General features: G+C 51.3%; 4 protein-coding genes across 4 annotated transcripts; 1 reads left to right on the top strand and 3 right to left on the bottom strand.

Annotated features, from left to right (window-relative positions):
• Positions 1-567: 567 nt before the first annotated feature.
• Positions 568-4,074, bottom strand: BDR25DRAFT_296773 (Rad4-domain-containing protein). The gene has a single exon (XM_033688954.1). It carries the CDS (start codon positions 3,983-3,985, stop codon positions 767-769), a length of 3,219 nt encoding a protein of 1,072 aa, XP_033541370.1. The 5' UTR covers positions 3,986-4,074; the 3' UTR covers positions 568-766.
• Positions 4,075-5,026: 952 nt separating this feature from the next.
• On the bottom strand, positions 5,027-9,566 carry BDR25DRAFT_329196 (uncharacterized protein; the record flags this gene model as incomplete). Its single annotated transcript, XM_033692441.1, has 3 exons — positions 5,027-5,112; positions 6,548-6,848; positions 6,879-9,566. The coding sequence occupies 3 exons, from the start codon at positions 9,564-9,566 to the stop codon at positions 5,027-5,029; spliced, it is 3,075 nt and encodes a 1,024-aa protein (XP_033541369.1).
• Positions 9,567-9,859: 293 nt separating this feature from the next.
• Positions 9,860-12,709, top strand: BDR25DRAFT_361604 (uncharacterized protein; the record flags this gene model as incomplete). Its single annotated transcript, XM_033696453.1, has 18 exons — positions 9,860-9,927; positions 9,962-10,167; positions 10,205-10,338; positions 10,392-10,460; positions 10,524-10,714; positions 10,783-10,946; positions 10,987-11,178; positions 11,257-11,314; positions 11,350-11,428; positions 11,450-11,604; positions 11,674-11,813; positions 11,844-11,995; positions 12,030-12,102; positions 12,133-12,205; positions 12,246-12,377; positions 12,403-12,433; positions 12,514-12,619; positions 12,672-12,709. 18 exons carry the CDS (start codon positions 9,860-9,862, stop codon positions 12,707-12,709), a joined length of 2,061 nt encoding a protein of 686 aa, XP_033541368.1.
• BDR25DRAFT_271830 (ATP-dependent protease La) lies at positions 12,544-16,322 on the bottom strand. Its single transcript, XM_033687276.1, has 2 exons — positions 13,033-16,322; positions 12,544-12,939 (listed from the first exon to the last, which is right to left on the bottom strand). The coding sequence occupies exons 1-2, from the start codon at positions 16,141-16,143 to the stop codon at positions 12,739-12,741; spliced, it is 3,312 nt and encodes a 1,103-aa protein (XP_033541367.1). The 5' UTR covers positions 16,144-16,322; the 3' UTR covers positions 12,544-12,738.
• Between the last annotated feature and the right edge of the window lie 850 nt (positions 16,323-17,172).

Raw genomic sequence — 17,172 nt, 5'->3', positions numbered from 1 at the left:
AGGCTTGCAGGGAGCGTTTAGGTAGGCTTCTAAGGCTCTAATTAGGTAAAAGTTTTGCAAGGATGCTTACATCTCTCTGCTGTTAGCCTTATAAGCTGTAGAAGTTAAATGCCCTCTCCACTGCGTCCTCTGCCCTGTCTCGCAATATTACACTGTTTGTGGCTAAAGATTAATCGCAGCAGTTCCTAGAGAACTACAATTATAACACTAGCGTTAAGTTTATAATTAACTAGAATAATACATAGCTATTAGACTTAAAACAGGCGTTGCCCTTAGCGTAATTAAGTTACTAAGAAAAGAATAAGACTACATTGCAAGGCAGTTGTACACTATTAAAGGTGTAGGCTTATACCGCGGATATAATGTCCCTAGAGGAGTAGGGCAAGGGAATCTGCCTCTAGCTCTGCTGTTAGAGTTATAAGTAGATCTCTCTGCTCTTGTTACTAAGAAGAATTAGTTATTTTATAGTTAAATCTTGCGTCTCTAGAGGCTTATAATCTTAGTTGTTTTAACTAGAGTACAGCGTACTTTAATTAAATTATACTACTTATACAGATCACGTGAGTTGTAACACCTACCTCTCCTCCCTATCGTACGAACGTAGATAGAATCTCACCCGTACAGGCCTCAAAATCGCCCAATTGTACAGTACTACGCTTCGTTCGAAGCTGTGTACCCTTCACCGGTCACCAACGAGTCTCAACCTCATTCAAAAGTTTTCATCATTCATCACTTCCTTATACATACATTTCTAGTGCCTAGTTCATCAGCCTCTCATGTTCCCCTTGCCTCGCCCTCGTCCTCGTCCCCGTCCCCTTCCCCGTCCCTGTCTCCTCCCAGTTCCTCTTACGGCAGGCTTCTTTAGGCTCAAATCTGTCTCCTCATCACTTCCTTGTACAAAATAATGACTCTTCACCTTCACGTCGCCTTCACCGCCCTCATGGTCGGCGTCAGCGGGCTTCTGGAGCACCGAGTGGAGAGAGATTGGCGTTTGGTATGCATTATTGGTGGCCATTTTAGTCCGTTCAATATGTTCATGGTCGCCGTGGTCGATAGTAAGCTCTCCATTGAGAACGACATGGTCTTCCTGGCTCGAGGGGATGAAGCTGACTGCTATGTTATCGCGCTCTTGCTCCTGGCTTGCCCGGTCAGGATTCTCGGTGTGTTCTCGCTCGAATCCACCCATTTGACTCTCACGAGCAGGTTCGTCGCGCAGGAACCCGCCTTCAAACCCCTCAAGATTCTGGAACTTGTCCTGGTGCGACTTCTTCGATGCGGCAGTAGTACCCACAGGATCCTTATCTGGCAACTCAACATCATCCCCATACTCCGATTTCATCCTCTCCACAATCCTCAAACCAGTGAAGAATTTCTTCCACAACCCTAACACCAGCTTCTCTCTCTTCTCCAATTCCTTCTTCGCCTTCTCTATCTCGTCGGCCTCCCACGCATCAACCACTAAATCCATGTTCTCCTCTGCAACTACCACACCGCGGATAACGGGGACAGCGCGCTGTTTCCCAAACTCGAAACCCGTACAAGCCTCGGCAAAGTCGACTCCAAGTTTCTTGCATATTCGCGCCGTACCTTTGAGCGGAATGTGGACTGCGCCTTGAGGTATCATGGTCGGGACGTAAACATCAATGTTTCCGAATGAGTTTCTAGGGATCTTTCCATCAACGATGGGGTCGGGGATGATCCAATCAGTTTGCGCTTCGGAATACAAGCCTTGTTTAACCTTTCCGCCTTCTTCCCGCTCGCGCTCCTCAATCTCGCGTTTCCTTGTAATAGTGACAGCACGCATCGGCACATACTTGAGTGGTTGTTCGCCTTCCTTAACCGCTCGTCCTTCTTTATGCCAAGACTCCACGGTCTTACACAGCACGACGTCCTTACGTAAGTACACAGGCTCTTTCTTTTCTTTCTCCCCCTTCCCTATCGCGAAATGGCGGATAACCTTCGCGCCAGGCTTTAGTGCTTCCTCTCGCTTCATATGTCTCTCTAGCACATACTCCGCAGAGTTCTTGTACCCCTGAAGCGTCTCCCTTCCGCCTTCCTCATCCATATCTTTTGGCTTGGCTGGTGCAGCGGGGACAAGATCGCCCTCGTCTTCAACCTCATCCCAGGGTTGCCGATGCGCGATATCGCGAGCGTAGGGCCGGAGCACAGATTTGAACCAGTCCCATTCTTCCCACTTCCGAACCTTTCCCCGTTTGTCGCGGATGGGGATTTGTTCGACGGGCATACGGAAGCCTTTAGTTTTGCCAGGCCATTGGCGTTTGGGGAGGTAGCGCGTTGTCACCTCTTTTGCGGTGCCATCGGAGGAGAAGGCGATTAGATACGCGAAGACTTGTTTAATTTTGTCAGCTTTTACTCGGTCGGACGCGGTTCCGCGAGAGTAGAAGTTTAAGAGTGCATCAGGCTGTGATGGTGTTGCGATGGCGGGCAGTCTCGTCAGAGCGCGTGGGAGGGGAGATACGGCGATTGGGGTGTGGGTGAGGTGGGAGATGGCTTCTGTCCAGTATGTTGGATAGCGCAGATCATGGCGCAGGCTATCGCTATATTTGCGGGATGTGGAAGGTTTCTTGAGAGCCTTGGGTTCGAGATCGGAGTCGGAAGAAATAGATATTACGCTACTGAGATCGCTGCTTTCGAGGTCGATGGGTGAGTAGTGCGAGCCGATCATCTCGTTCTTCCCTCGTGATTTAGAAGAGGCTGGTTGGGAATCTTTCGCTTTTGTTTTAACTTTTAGTTTCTCCAAGTCTTTGGGCATGCCCTCCTCGCTTTGACTGAATCCGAAGCCGACAGGCTGAAGGCTCGTTACCATCCGAGCCTCGATGCCAAGACCACGCAGAAGAGCTGTAAATAGTTGCTCTCCGACATCTCTGCTGCCTTCACACTTCCGAGCCTTGTCACGGAATGCTTCCAGGTTCTCGATGCGCTCGCCAAAGGTGTCGGCGTCGGAAGCATCTTCGCCCCAGGCCGCGATCTCTGCTTTAAGGGTGGAGGGAGAGAGGTATCCACGCTTTCGTAACGAGGGTGCAGTGATCTTGAATTTGGATTTCCAATACGCCGAAAGATATTTGAGAAGTCGAAGGAGTGGGTCGCCTGCCGATAGATTTGGCGCGTTCGGCTCAATTCGATCGGATGTGGCGCCCCAGTCACGAATTCTTGTTTCCTTGCCCTTTCCCTTTGAAGAGTTGTTCTTTGCCTCTGTATTTGTATACACCTGGACACCATCCTTCCCACCGTCCACCCACTTTCTATTGTTTGTATCAACACCAGCCTTCTTCTTGGTCCAAGAAACCTGCACAATTCGCTTTGGGCCATCTGTTATCCCTACATCCCTCCAATATAGATTGATCTCTCTCCAGCATCCCGAAGTCATATTTTCCACAAGTATCTTCTGCGTCCATGGATCTTGGACCCACGAGTTGCGTATTAGGTTGTGAAACATAAGAAACTGAACGTGGATGCAATGTGTGACTGCTCGTACTTGGCGCTCAATTTTTGAGGGACCCTTCTTGCCGTTTGCTGTCGAAGAGAAGGCTACAGGCGCCGAGGCGGGATTCAGAGTGAGCTCAAGATCGCCGGAGACTTCCGGGACGGGCTCATTTTCGAGGCGGGTATGGTGATGAACTCTCAAGGCATCCTCCCACTCATCCTCGGTCTCATTGTCGGAATTAGCATCTTTTGCTTGCTGTTTTCCTTTTCTATGAAATTCTGATGCCTTTGTACTATCTATCACGACATCCTCAAACTCCTCTTCGCTGCTTTCCGGGTCGCTAAGCTCGCTACTATCGTCATTGCCTCTTAGAAGTGCCTGCGTCTGTGACAAAGTTCTTGATAGCTTCGGTGCTGCGTCCAGGGACTGGAAAACAGATTCTTTCGGGCGCCGCGGGGGATTGCGAGCGGCGCGTTTTGGGTAAGGTACAGCGGTCGGGGAGGTAGAACGCAGACGTTTTCGACGTAGGAAAGGCGGCATTATGAGTAACCTTCGAGTGGAGAATAGTTTGCCATGGAGGAGGAGACGTGGATGATGAGGATGACAGTGGGAGGCTGCTTTGAGGTTGGTTGGTGACGCACACTGTTCCGATGATGCGGAATAGAGACTAATGTTGGGATCGGCGCATGGGCCATATCAAGCCACACTTCTGGTGGCACAGCAGCCTTCACTTCTACAGCATGTTACTACATAATAATTAGGGTATAAGTTATGTATTAAAGGTTTAGCTAGAAGAAGGTAGAAGATTAATAAGATGATGTCTCTCTCCTAAACCGCCCCTGTTTGTTTGAGACGGTTTCTTTTTTATGCAGCATTCCCGAAGATCTTGCACATCATTCAGCCTCTTGATATATTTTCTCGACCTCAATGCTACTATTTTCTCTCCAAAGAAAAGTTCCAGTTTAAAATTTTCGGGTCCAATTAACGTTCTCTTAGCCCTATATTGGAGCTAGTCCTTCGTCAGACACCTTTCCTTCTTGCGTACACTCCCGAGCAGCCTTACTTGAGCCAGGACAACCTAGCTTGTGTTTACGGGGCCTCACCCTTTGAGAAGAGCTGTGCTGTGACGCTAATTTTGGGCGCGAGTGTGTGGATGTTTTTCAACATAGTCATTTGAGCAGAGTCTTCTACGATCTATTTTCCCTAGTTGCGGTATGCATTAAAAGTGAGAGAAAATGAATTCATCTAAAGATTTATGCTGAGGCCCTAAACGCCTTGGAGATGCTGTACCTGATTTAATCTTGCCCCTAGCTGTTCGAGTACCTTCAGGACGGTTGTTCGCAGACTCCCCGCAGCCTCAGGATCGTAAACAACGCCCAGAGGACTAAAAATAACAATTCCTGCTCGAACACTTGCCCTTTTTGTAGGAAAATGGTTACTTCTTCAAGGAGGTATTTCATATTAGTGCAGGGGTCATGCTAATCTTCTCTTCTCTATCCAACTGAATTGACCAGATGCCGAGAGCGGAAGCAGTCGAACGTTAAGTACTTTAGAAAGGCATGAAAATAATAATGTTTTGGTTCATTTTGGAGCGGTCTGGGAGTGATAGGGTGGACGGTGAAGGGGACTGGCGGTGGTGGAGGGCAGAGACAAACGAGAGGGCTTCACTAATGCAACACTTCAGGTTTTTGCCACGAGTATTGGTGTGGGCGCACAGGCTCACTTACAGAGGTATTACAACTATCCCTCATATTCGACCCACACCAAGCCTTCTCTACAGGCTCCCCAGCCAGGTATTCGTCTCCCCCTACCCGAGCAATCCGACAATCCGCATCCCTTGCTAAATCCCACTCCGCCAGACATCAACCGCAAATCCGCAAACCTGCACCAACAAACCCACCCTGCACCCCCTGCACACACACGTACACAAAAATGGTCTCCCCACCCTTCTTCGTCATCATCATAATCGCCGGCCCCACAATCCTCGGCAGTATGGGAACCTACATCGCATACACTACTTACCGGCGTCGGCTTCGCCGTGCGCGGGCAACGCGACTAGGAGATCATGGCGGCGGTAATGGTGAAGGTGATATTGCCTTAGGCATGTTAGATTCAAATGGTCGTAATATGCCGCTGTCAACACCACTGGCAGTGAAGGCAGGAAATGCCCTCGTATCTCTGGCAACGAAAGAAGCTAGCCATGAAGACAGGGATGATGGTGATGAAAATGGGATATACACCCTTCCAAGTGGGAATAAGGACATGGGTAGGGAGAGCGGGAAATACATGATGAGTGGAGGAACGCAGGGCGGGAACCGGGATATATTGGGGTTTAGGAGGTGAATTTGTATACGACCCGGTCTTTGTGAGGAGAAGAATAGAGGGAGGAATAGAGAGAGAGGGAGAGGTAGAGGGACAAGAGAGAGAATGCGGTTGGGATCGGATACTGGGTATAGGGATTTTAACATGCTTTAGTATTGTGCTACAAAGGGATGCTGGATTGGGGTAGGGAGATGTGGAAGAAAGGAGGAAGCAAAGCAGAACCAGCGGCTTCTAGCTTTGGCATGAGAACAGGGAATGATGAGCAACGAAAGACCATAAACTTCAGAAGAAGAGATGAATGACTAATGTAAGTTAATGGTATCCTGGTATCCAAACCTCCCAAACCAAACCAAACCGAACACACGCGCACAGTGAATGCGAGGCTCGCACCTCGATTGTAACATCCCGTCTCCAAGAAAATCTTACAATGCTTCTGACTGAGAAAGACCCAACCCAATCCAACCCAACACATACACAGAACAGAATGAAAAACTGACCGTCAACTGATTCTGAATAACTAAAAGAGTTAAAACTGTAATAAAAACTGTAATAGTGGGTGATGTAATGATAATAGGCCGTCGGACTGACAGACCAGACTGGAAAGTTGAAGAATAGCACCACACAACCTTCTTCACCTTTAGCTCTTATTCATCCCATGCCTTCACTTGCTTGTCGTTGTATTTAAGACACTTCGAGGGGTTGCGTGACACTGTGCTTGCTCCCTGAGACCCTGATTTCTCTCATCCTGGCCCGTCGAACGCTCTTCACTGATCCTCGGACTTGTATCTACCGCCTTCGGAACCGCATGATGGAATTCCGGGATCATGATACTCGGGGGACGAATCGTGGTATTGCTCGTTTTCTCTTCCAACCTCCTCTCTTCTTCTTGAAGGTCGACGACATCATTCCTCTGTGTCTCCACTCCACCCGAAATGTCAGGTGTGATAACTAGCTCGCTGGCGCGAACCCCCTCACCGATCAACGTACCGTCTTTCTCATCCCATAACCTTCCTTCAACCCTTCCACCACCTTCGTCCGCCCCGTTCGTGGGATTCAGCTCAGTCATCTTATTTTCCAAACTCTGTCGTATGCGCTCTGCTTCGTAGCTCACGCGTTGCGGTTCGTCGAACCCAGAGTCTTGATGCAGCGGCGAGCCATACCCAAGTGGCAGCCCCTCAATCGAGAATCCCGTTCCAACGCGACTGGGTGCAAGACTACTCGCCACACTTGCATCCATAGCGATTTCGTTTTCCAGATCTGCGAGCGTGTTCGTCATTTTAGTGTCGTCGGATTGAACTAGGTTATGGACGCGGTCGGAGAACGATGCTTTGCTCGACGGATGTCTATGATGGCCCAATTTCTCCCCTTCACTCGTTGCTCCTCCCTCGTTCGTATTATTCATTGGTAGCGGCTGTGACTGAGGCGGCTGCAATTCCGCAACTGTAGACAGACTTAGGGGGGTATCGTCGCTCTTCTTACTTCCCACCAACGAGTTCTCGAGTTCTCCTGGCGGCGTTGTGATACAGACATCCTTCGGTTCCTGGGTCGCGAAATCATGCGCTTCGATGCCAAGACTACCTCTCTGCACAAGCCTGGTGTCACCGTCGACATAAACTTGTTCCCATCTGGTTTCGCGACTAGCAGGTAGACTCGCAAGTTCGTTTTCGAGTTCGCTGTCATCGAGAGACATTATTGACCGAGGAGCGGGGTAGGGCGAGCAGGAAGACCGTCGGTTACGGCTCGGACTGCGGAGGCCAGGAGAGCGGCCACGGGTGGCATTGGGGAGAATGTAAGACCCGCTTGAGCCAATGTATTCAGTAGATGGCATGTTGACATTAGAAAAGGATGAGCGAGACCGCTGGCGGTGCTTTGTGATATCATCTAAATCGACTGCGGTTGCGGGGTCGATATATTCCTTGTCGGATCGGTGGGTTGAGACGCTTTGTCGTGATTCTGTCATGAGTCGGGTGCGCTCAGTCGATGGATCAGGGAATTGCCTTAGCATGTCCTTCGCCGCTGGCCTTTCTCGTGGAGAGTCGCTGAGACATGCTGTCACAATATCGCGGAAATATGCAGGAACAGTATCTGACCTTGAGAATGATCGGGCGATTGGGCGTTCTTCGCGCTCCGGTTCATCTTGTTGGTTTGCGAGGGCCCAAAGCACCATACCGAGCTGGAAGATATCAGACTTGACCCCAATGTAGATAGATATCCGTTGGCCGCTCTCAATGAGCCTCGCAAGCTCAGGCGGTTCCCAACCAACAGGACAGCCACGGCGATTGATGTCAATGATCTTGGCATCGTCATTGTGATCAATAACGATGTTTGACAGCGTGAAGTCGCCTTGCACAAACCCAGCCTCGTGAATTTCTGACAGACCTTCCACAATCTGTCGTGCCCACTTCTCACGTCGTTCCCATAGCAGTCGGTCTGTGCCCTTGTCGTCGTAGATGAGGTCCACAAGAGCACCTTGTTCCGCGTAGCTGATCAGCAGACCTTTGATGAGTCCACTCTTGTCATCAACAATGATGCCTTCAAACTTGATGACCGACTTTGAGTCTCTCAAGTTATACAGGGCATTGATCTCGTAGAGAAACTCCTCGACAGCATCTGGACCTGGAATCTCCTTCTTGATATATACCTTGTTCTGCACAGAAACCTTATATACAAACCCTGAGATATGGGAATCGAAGCTGACAGCGTTCTCCTTAAATTTCTTGCAATCAAGATGGTCAAGGGCGGACAATGGCGGATATGGAATGATTTCATTGACATCCTCGGTAACATGTACATGGAGACGTCCATCTGCGGTTTGGAGCTTGAGATTGGTGACGGTGTCGTAAAACTGGATATCAGGGAGTGAGTCGCGGATGGCCTCATATATCCTCGAACATTTGTCTCGTTGGTAGTGAAGGCTCTTTAGATCGGCTTCGAGAGAATCGGGGGTGATCTCGCGGTAGTCACAGGACACTGTGACTCTCCTCCACTTGTTCGGCTCTTCCGCATACGTGATGAAGAACTTTTCTCGGTCGGACATGTCGCGGAAATGCATGCTGAGGTTCAGTATCCATTTCGCCTCTAGTTCCTCCTGCAGCAACAGCTCGTCAATGTCAGACGAGGAGCGTTGGGAGCCATTTTCGTAGAAGGAGTCCCCTGCGAGGGAGAGTGGGGGTGGCTCTCCAGCAGTCAAGTAGTCTATACTCTCTTCCATGCGGTAATCCACCTGCCTCGCACCCGCTGGTATATTGGAGCCCTCCCCTCCCCCAATTGTTGGCTTCTGCTCCTTCTCACTTGTGTGTAGACTTAGAACATCAGGCGCGGAACTCGAAGGTACGTTTATGGTTGGTGGCGACAGCGTCCGCTTCAGCGCGAGGGCATTCGATCCTCTTCGGTCCACTGACGCGGCTCGCCTCTGCTCGGGGTCTATCGGCACGGGAAGCAGCTTCTCCCTCTTCTCGGAGTTCATCCTCTTGAACGTCAGCGGTCTGGGCAGTCCAGGAACGACTCTCCTGCTACTCCTCCTCCCCAGCAACCCCGATGGCCGCCCAAGTCCATGCCCATGCTCTCCACTCGAATGTGGCCGTCCATTCTCCTTATTCTCATCGTCTGTCTGCCGGCCATGCTTCTCGCCCAATGCACCTGGAGGCGGCTCCTCCTCATCCCTCTTCAACCAACTACCAATTTTTTGCAGACTTAGCCGATCCCACATGCTACGATGTTCGTTCGCCTCGGTCCGCGCTCGCTGTCTACTTCTACTCCTCGACGACTCGCCGAGGTCTGGGGCGAGTAGCTGTGGCATGATCCGTCACACAGCGAAGTGCGCACTGTCCACAGGGACGCGGAACAGGGTACTAGACACTCAGGACCCCTTTTGTCTTTTTCTCCCCGGAGGCTCCTCAGCCTCAGCCTTCCTACGCTATCGACCGATTAAATGTGGAGAGAGGAAAAGCGAGCGATCTATCGAGGTCGCCCGCCTTGCCTCTGCCTCTGCGACTTGGTGAATTCTGGACTCGTGGGCCGTGGAGGTGCCGACTTCATGCCGTGTAGACGTCGTGTGTAACTTGGGCTTGCTGCATCCATCCAGTCTAGTTCATGTCTTGTATTCCAGATCCGTCGCTGGCATGGAGGCACTCTGCTTCTAAAAATCCCTTTCCTTCAAAGTCCGGGCCGGGCCCTGTCCTAATGAGATTGCAGCCCAAGCGGGAGGGTTGGCGCCTGGCGAAAAAATAGGAAACCCCAGTGCCTCAGAATAGCAATGGGAAAGGATATTCCGGATGAGGCTCTGGCAGGGCGTGGTCAGGCTGGAAGCAGAGATTCCGGGCGGCGCTGGGGAGGGCGACAGCGAGCTGGGTGTGGAGTCAAGGTAGGAGTGGTCGGGTCAAACAATGATGCATATGATGGTGAGATGAGGCTGGGTTGGCAAACGCAGCCAATCAGGGATTGTAGCTGCTGTTGAACACGGCCAGACAACAATCCGGCTTAGCAACTTCCCAGCGCTTTGCAACCTCAGGACTCGAGGACGTGAACACTGGCCAGAGTTACGCAGAGACGGACAGCGAAGGAAGAGATCGGTACACAGAGGGAGAAGGAGAGGAGTCACAGTGCTAACTTCAGTTTTCTGCAGCCGGCTACTGCTGCGCTCCCAGTGAAGCGGTCAAGGCCCACGCGCACAGATTGGACAGGACTGCCGGTCGTGCAGCCCTCACGGCCCAAGCGTTGAGAAAGAAAAGTAGAGTAAAAGACGACTCAATCACAGCACAATTCAACCCATGTTCTGATTGGATACGCTTCGGACCCGACCTGGCAGCCACTCTCCGGTGAAAGGTCGCACAAATATGCTTCCATGTCCGCGATGCAAAATTCAGCCTCCGAGAAGAACTTTCCCAGCCTCCAATCCCCAATTTGCCCTCACCATTCCCCCACAACTTCCCACGACTCTTCTCTCACGTCCGCACTCCGGAACTAGAGCTGCTCTCCTGATATGAAACTAACCCTCCCCTCCCACCTCACATTAGCCTGGCTACCAACCCCTCTCCAACGCTGCACCTCTTACCCACAGCAAGTGCAAATGCAGTACTTCCGGCTATGTACGAGGTACTCCGTTTTGCATTTCAAGTCCCCAGCGCCAACTCCAACCCTTCGTCACTTGCTCCGCCCATCAAACCCTTCGCGGACACAGGTGCAGCAGCGGAACCGGATCCCGCGCCCTGAGCTCTCAGCGCATTTGCACTCGGCGTTAGCGCCCATGCACGACGCCCAGACGCGCGATATTAAGAGGTCAGAGGGGTTCCGACAGAAGGGGCTCGTGTGGTGCTCCTGCTGCTACGACATTCTGCATGCCGAGGGTAAGATCGGGATGTGTTGCAGTTACGAAGTTACTGTGCAGTTGTGCGAGGTAGCTGTTTCGACTGGTGCATGTCTTGGAAGAAAGACTTGTCTTTTCTTGATAAGTCTTGATATCTCGGACAACTGTCTCAAACGCAATTGAGTACGGTCTGCCCTCCGCCCTCTCATCCCCTCCGCTCCCAACCTCTTTGTGCCCAAAAAGTGAAGCAATCCAATCCACCAACGCTCTGCTCCAGCCTCCGTACTCCCGCTATGCTCAGCCTTCTTCCGCCCTCCCATCCTCTCCCCTCCCATTCGCTCTCCCCTCTCTGCGCTGTCCTCTCCCATGCATAGTAGAACTTTAACATTGCGATGCCCATTGACACGTCAATACCGTTCGTTCATGCGCATGCGCTCTGCTTGCCCCACCAATACCAACCTCATGATTCCCGCTGCACACACCGGTTTCGGCGACAGAAAATAAGAATCGCACCGCGCTGCACGACACCATCGTCGTCACGTCTCTGATTCTTGATGGAATTGGAACAATGATTGATTATCTGCCCACAATTGCAATCTAGCAATTGGGCTCTCCTATCCAGTCCACACAAATCCGGGACACACCCTTCCACTAACGTTACCCCAGCTCAACACCCTACGCTGACATCCCACATCTCACACCCCATCTCCGCTCTACCAGACCATGTCAGCCCGTCACTCCGTCCGGTTAGCTTCGCACCCTGGATGTAAGCATCAGCACGCGGACTCACGCGGACTCACGCGGGCGGCAAAAGCAAATATTCTCGTTCCCGCCCCAGCCTTTGCACCGTTATTAATCTATCTGTGCTGAGTTTATCGTGTGGCTGCATGTCTGCCGATTCGCATCCCTGTCACCTAGGAGAGGTGGAGAGGGGTAGGTACATTTGAAAATGTCTAGTCACGTTTCGAAGCTGCATGTACATACCCTTCATTTGCTAGCGGGTTAGGGGGTTTGTGGGAAGCCTTTGAAGGTACAAGAGATGACGGTAATGATAACTGAGGTGGTGGACTATTCAAAAAGCCCAGCGAGTGGATGTTGAGTATCTCTCTCTGTATGTTAGTGGTTAGCCAAGGGTGCACGGTAGAACTCTCTTTCCCCTCCGCACATTTTAAGCGTACGAGCCCCTCTTCCTTACTCTATCCTATTATCAAACCCTCCACCCTTCAGAGAAACTTCAGCAAGGGAAACTAAGATGCAAGACTACTTTGAAATGCAAGCGAAGAGGTTTTCAAGCTTCTTGAGCAAGTGTTCAGGATCCGACCGTCCTTAGCGAGCCAGCTGGACAGGATAATGCCTACCTAGTGCTTTGCTGATCAGCGCAAACCATGAAAGGGTAGCACAATGATAGCTAATGCTGTTGTTATAAAATACAACTCTTGAGCAAACCATCTACATGATACACATGAGCACAGTCTATTCGTATTCTATCAGAGAAGAGATCCCAACTACGACCATGAAGCCCCTTAGGACTATATGCATTCAGACCCGTAGGCCCGCCTGTACTCCAGGAAATGCACTATACAATGCAATAATGTACAGATCTATTCACACTCCCTACTTTCTTCTCCCAACTCTAACCATTCCCTCATTCCCTTTCCCTCCCTTCTCAATCCTCATCCCCGCTCTCCTCTTCCTCCTCCTTTTCCTCCTTGACCTTCTCCTTTTTTGTCTTCTTCTCCGCCTTCTTCGATTTAAGCTCCTTCTCCCAAACCTTATTCGCGGTATCGCGATCTAGGTCCGGAAAGACGAGGTCGAAGACCTCGGCGTACCAGGACACGGGTTTCCCTTGGATGCCTTCCTTGATGTTCTAGAACACTATAGTTAGCACAATTCTCCATAAACCCCCAATCCACCATCAAAGTGAATGCGAAAGACAAAGAGAACAGAAACAGGGACATACCTCCGGCAACTCCAGCCAATCACTCATATTATCCTGGGGAAAAATAACCATCTTCGCGCCCGCCCGTCTCGCCGCTACGGTCTTCTCTCTCAATCCCCCAATCCTCAGCACCTTGCCTGTGACCGTCAACTCGCCCGTCATGGCAATCGTAGGCTCGAGTTTGCGGCCCAGCGCCAACGACAACATGCTCGTCGCCATTGTGATGCCGGCGCTTGGTCCATCCTTCGGTACTGCGCCCTCCGGACAGTGCAAATGTATCCGCGCATGCTCAAAGAAGCGGTTCTTGGGGAAGTCGCGCGCGACGAGACCTTTAGCGAAGGAGTACGCGACGGTTGCGGATTCTTTCATGACGGATTTGAGGGAGCCGGTGCGTTCGAGGCCTGGGGATGATGTGGCCGAGAGCACGTTTTCGAGGATAGATTCGACATACAGTGCTGCACCGCCCATGGAGGTCCAGGCCAATCCCATGGCGACGCCGGGGGGGGTCGTGTCGTAGAGGCGGTCGGAAGTGAAGATTGGTGGGCCAACGTAGTCTTTTAGATTGTCCTTGTTGATGGAGACGTGAACCGAGTCTGGGACTTTGAGGGCGACGCGCGGGATTTTCGTGGTCTCCTTTTCGATGTTCTCGGGGGTTTCTCTGACATCGGTGTCATCTTTTTCGGATTCTTGTTGCGCGGCTTTGCCTTCGTCAGTCAGGGCTTGCGATTCAGATAGGGCCTCTTCGCCGAGCTCAGTCACGATTTTGAGGGCGGATTTGCGGTAGACTTTTTCGATCTGTTTCTTCAGATTTCGGACACCGGATTCGCGGCAGTACTTGTTGATGAGTTCGATTATGGCCTCTTTTTCAAGCGTAACATCGACGTCCTTTAAACCGCTAATCTCCTTGGCGGCGGGACCGAGGTAGCGTTCTGCAATCGCCATCTTCTCATCGGCGACGTAGCCGGAGAGCTCGATCATCTCCATTCTATCGAGCAGGGGGCGCGGGATAGTGTCGGTCATATTCGCTGTACAGACGAAGAGGACTTTGGAGAGATCGACCGGGACATCCATGTAGTGATCCAAGAAGCTGTTATTTTGCTCTGGGTCAAGTAGCTCGAGTAACGCCGAAGAGGGATCACCGTTATGGCCTCGACCTATCTTATCCACTTCATCAATCAAGATGAGCGGGTTTTCGGTTTGGCATTTCTTGAGAGCCTGAATAATGCGACCGGGAAGAGCGCCGACATACGTCCTCCGATGACCCTTGATCTCAGCAACATCGGACAGACCACCGACACTGAAGCGGTAGTATTGTCGGTTCAAAGCTCGAGCGACTGACTTCCCGATAGAAGTCTTACCTACACCAGGGGGTCCGACCATGCAGAGGATCTTGCCTTCGACCGTTCCGCGGAGTTTGCCGACAGCGATGAATTCCAAGATGCGGTCTTTGACGTCCTTAAGGCCGTAGTGATCTTCGTCGAGAACTTCCCGTGCGTGTTGAATACCGAAATTCTCCGCGCTCTGCTGCCCCCAAGGAAGCTGCGTGAGCCAATCGAGGTAATTACGCGTGACATTGAATTCCGATGCGGCCGGCTCGAGGTGTGCGAGCTTGCTCATCTCTTCTTCAAAGACTTTCTTCACTGCCTCCGGCATAGCAAGCTTGCTCGCTTTGTCGTTAAACTTTTCGATGAGCTTATCCTTGCCGTCGGATTCAATACCAAGTTCGCGCTTGATGCCCTTCATCTGCTCCATTAACCAGTATTCGCGTTGCTTCTTGTGTATCTTAGTTTCGACATCCTTAACAATTTTCGACTGGAGCTCCGCGTTCATAAGTTCTTTCTTAAGGACAAGTAGGGCCTTGCTTAGCCGCGTCTCTATATTCATTGCCTCGAGTGCTTCCTGCAGCTCATGGGAGTCCGCCTGCGCAACCGCAGCAGCGAAGTCAGCTAACCTGACCGGATCCTCCCCGACGTTCATCGTGGTTTGTACTGAGAATGTGGAGATGTGATCGCGGAAGAGCGGGTTGAGGAGAGCGACAGCTTTGAAGGTGTTGACGATCTCGCTGACGAGGGCAGGGATAACTTTGTTATTCTTCATGTCGAATGGTTCTTCAACCATGTTCTCGACGTCCGCGATGCTGACTTTGCGGTCTCTGAGGAAGGAGGTGGCATCGTAATAATGCGGTGGCTTGTGGGCATCCGCACTGCTCTCCTCGAAGCTAGCCACAACGTCGCCCTTTGACTCTTGTCCTTCTAACTCTTGTTTAGCTGACTCCCCCTCTGCGATCTCAGATACCAATAATTCATCCACCTTTTGAGTTTCCTCGGGTTTGTCTGGAGTCGGAGGCTTGAGACCGGTCATCTTGATCCTGCGGTGAGGGTACAAAACGCATGTCATGGCAAAATCACCATCGAGCCCTACAGGAAACGCACTGGTGACCTGACAAAACGTACCTACATCGTAGACTTCGTTCGGGTTATCAATGACATCCTTATCTGCATCATCGTCCTTAAGTAAGAAGGCACCGATGTATGGCTGTCCTCGTTTCACCATGTCCGCAATTGCCTGTCCGACCTCCTTATTGCGTATCGTGATAGCTTTGTAGAAGCCCGGAAAAAGTGGCCGCTTACCGATTGGGATAGCCATGACCTGCGGGTACACTTCTGGAATTAGCGGTTTTACAAGTGAGCGTTCTGGTTTCCGTTTCTTGCTCGATACCTCAACCCCAGATCCTGAAGCCCCATCTGCTCCTGCGCTACCCCGCGCTTCACCTGACTTTGAGGAAGGTATCGGGTCAGGTGTCTTCGATTTGGCGTCGAGGTCCTCTGCCTCTTCTTGAGTCTCGGGTCGCTCGGATCGTTCCTCATCGCTCTCTTCCTTGACTTCTTCTTGTGGATCTGGGGATGATTTTGGGTTCTTCTCTTTCTGTCTGCTTAATGAGGTGGAGAAATTGCGGGAGGCAAAGAGCGCGGCGGGCGGTGAAGGGTATCGCCGAGAGTATACTGATAAGTTGGACGCTGAACATTGCGACGGAAGGAAGGAAGTTGGCACTCGGATTACGGGGATCCGGGTTGCTGATCGCGATACATGGCGAAGGGCGACGCGCCATGGCAGGTTTTGTCCATGAAGCATCTTGCGGCGTTGGTAGCACTTGCCTCGGGAGTGATGGCGGCGCTATTTCGAGGAAGGAGTACTGCAGGCGCCCGTGTCGCCCTTCAGGAAATGCAATGCACCTAATTAGTAGCGGGAGGTAATGCAGGTGACGTCGGAGTGGATGGAGAGGAGTGCAGTGTCGGGACTGAGGAGCGAGTGTCGCCGCGTGAATTGAATTGATCAGCAGCGCTCAAAATCTCGACATCATCGTCAAAGCTCCGACACTCCGGGCAGCCAAGCCGTCGGTCAAACATTCATCCAGCTACGCCACGCCCACAATGCTCCTCCACTGCTTTCTCTGTGTCCCTCGTGCCTCGCGACAGACATTTGGGATGGCCTATCATATTGTTAGGAGGCAATTCAGTGCAATTCCAGACACCTAAAGAACTTGCGACCTACCTAGCTCAATGGCAGTCTTATCCGACCTGCCGGTGGAACTGCTGGGGGCTATTCTTTCAAGATGGCTTGCACTGATATTTCAAGCCTATCTCATGCCAACGAATCCCTCAGAGCAGCTCCTGCTCAATACTTGTTCAAAGATATCGTCGTGACCTAGGGTGCACACGTCCTGCTCCTCCCTGGTACAATCCAGCACTCTACACACTAGTTCAATACCCAGAGCTTGAGTCTTAGGTTGAAATGTCGAATCTCGAACTAGGAACTACTAGCTAGGGCCAGGACCGCAAAATAATCCGGATTAAGGCGGCTCATGAGCCTTTGAGCTCTTCACTCGGTCGGTCATTGCGGTCCCACTACCTTTAATTTCGATGCATAATTGGATTGTCAACATAGAGATGAATGATTTGAATTTCACTATACTTCGGTGTATATCTTAATGTACCTATCTGCGATATCTTGTTCTAGATATCATATTCATCTCGTTCGACTGGCTTCCTTAGACTTGCTCCACCTGGCAACTACCTCTGCCTGATGTGTCAGAACTGCGGTCGAGCCTCAGTGGACAGGCCTCTGCACGGTACCCACAGAACCTCAACCCTTTTTGAAGGG

This window comes from Lindgomyces ingoldianus (genome assembly GCF_010093535.1).
Source record: "Lindgomyces ingoldianus strain ATCC 200398 unplaced genomic scaffold BDR25scaffold_45, whole genome shotgun sequence".
NCBI classification, from domain to species: Eukaryota; Fungi; Ascomycota; class Dothideomycetes; order Pleosporales; family Lindgomycetaceae; genus Lindgomyces; species Lindgomyces ingoldianus.
Note: the sequence above shows the minus strand (reverse complement) of the source record. Positions and strands in the feature narration are given on the sequence as shown.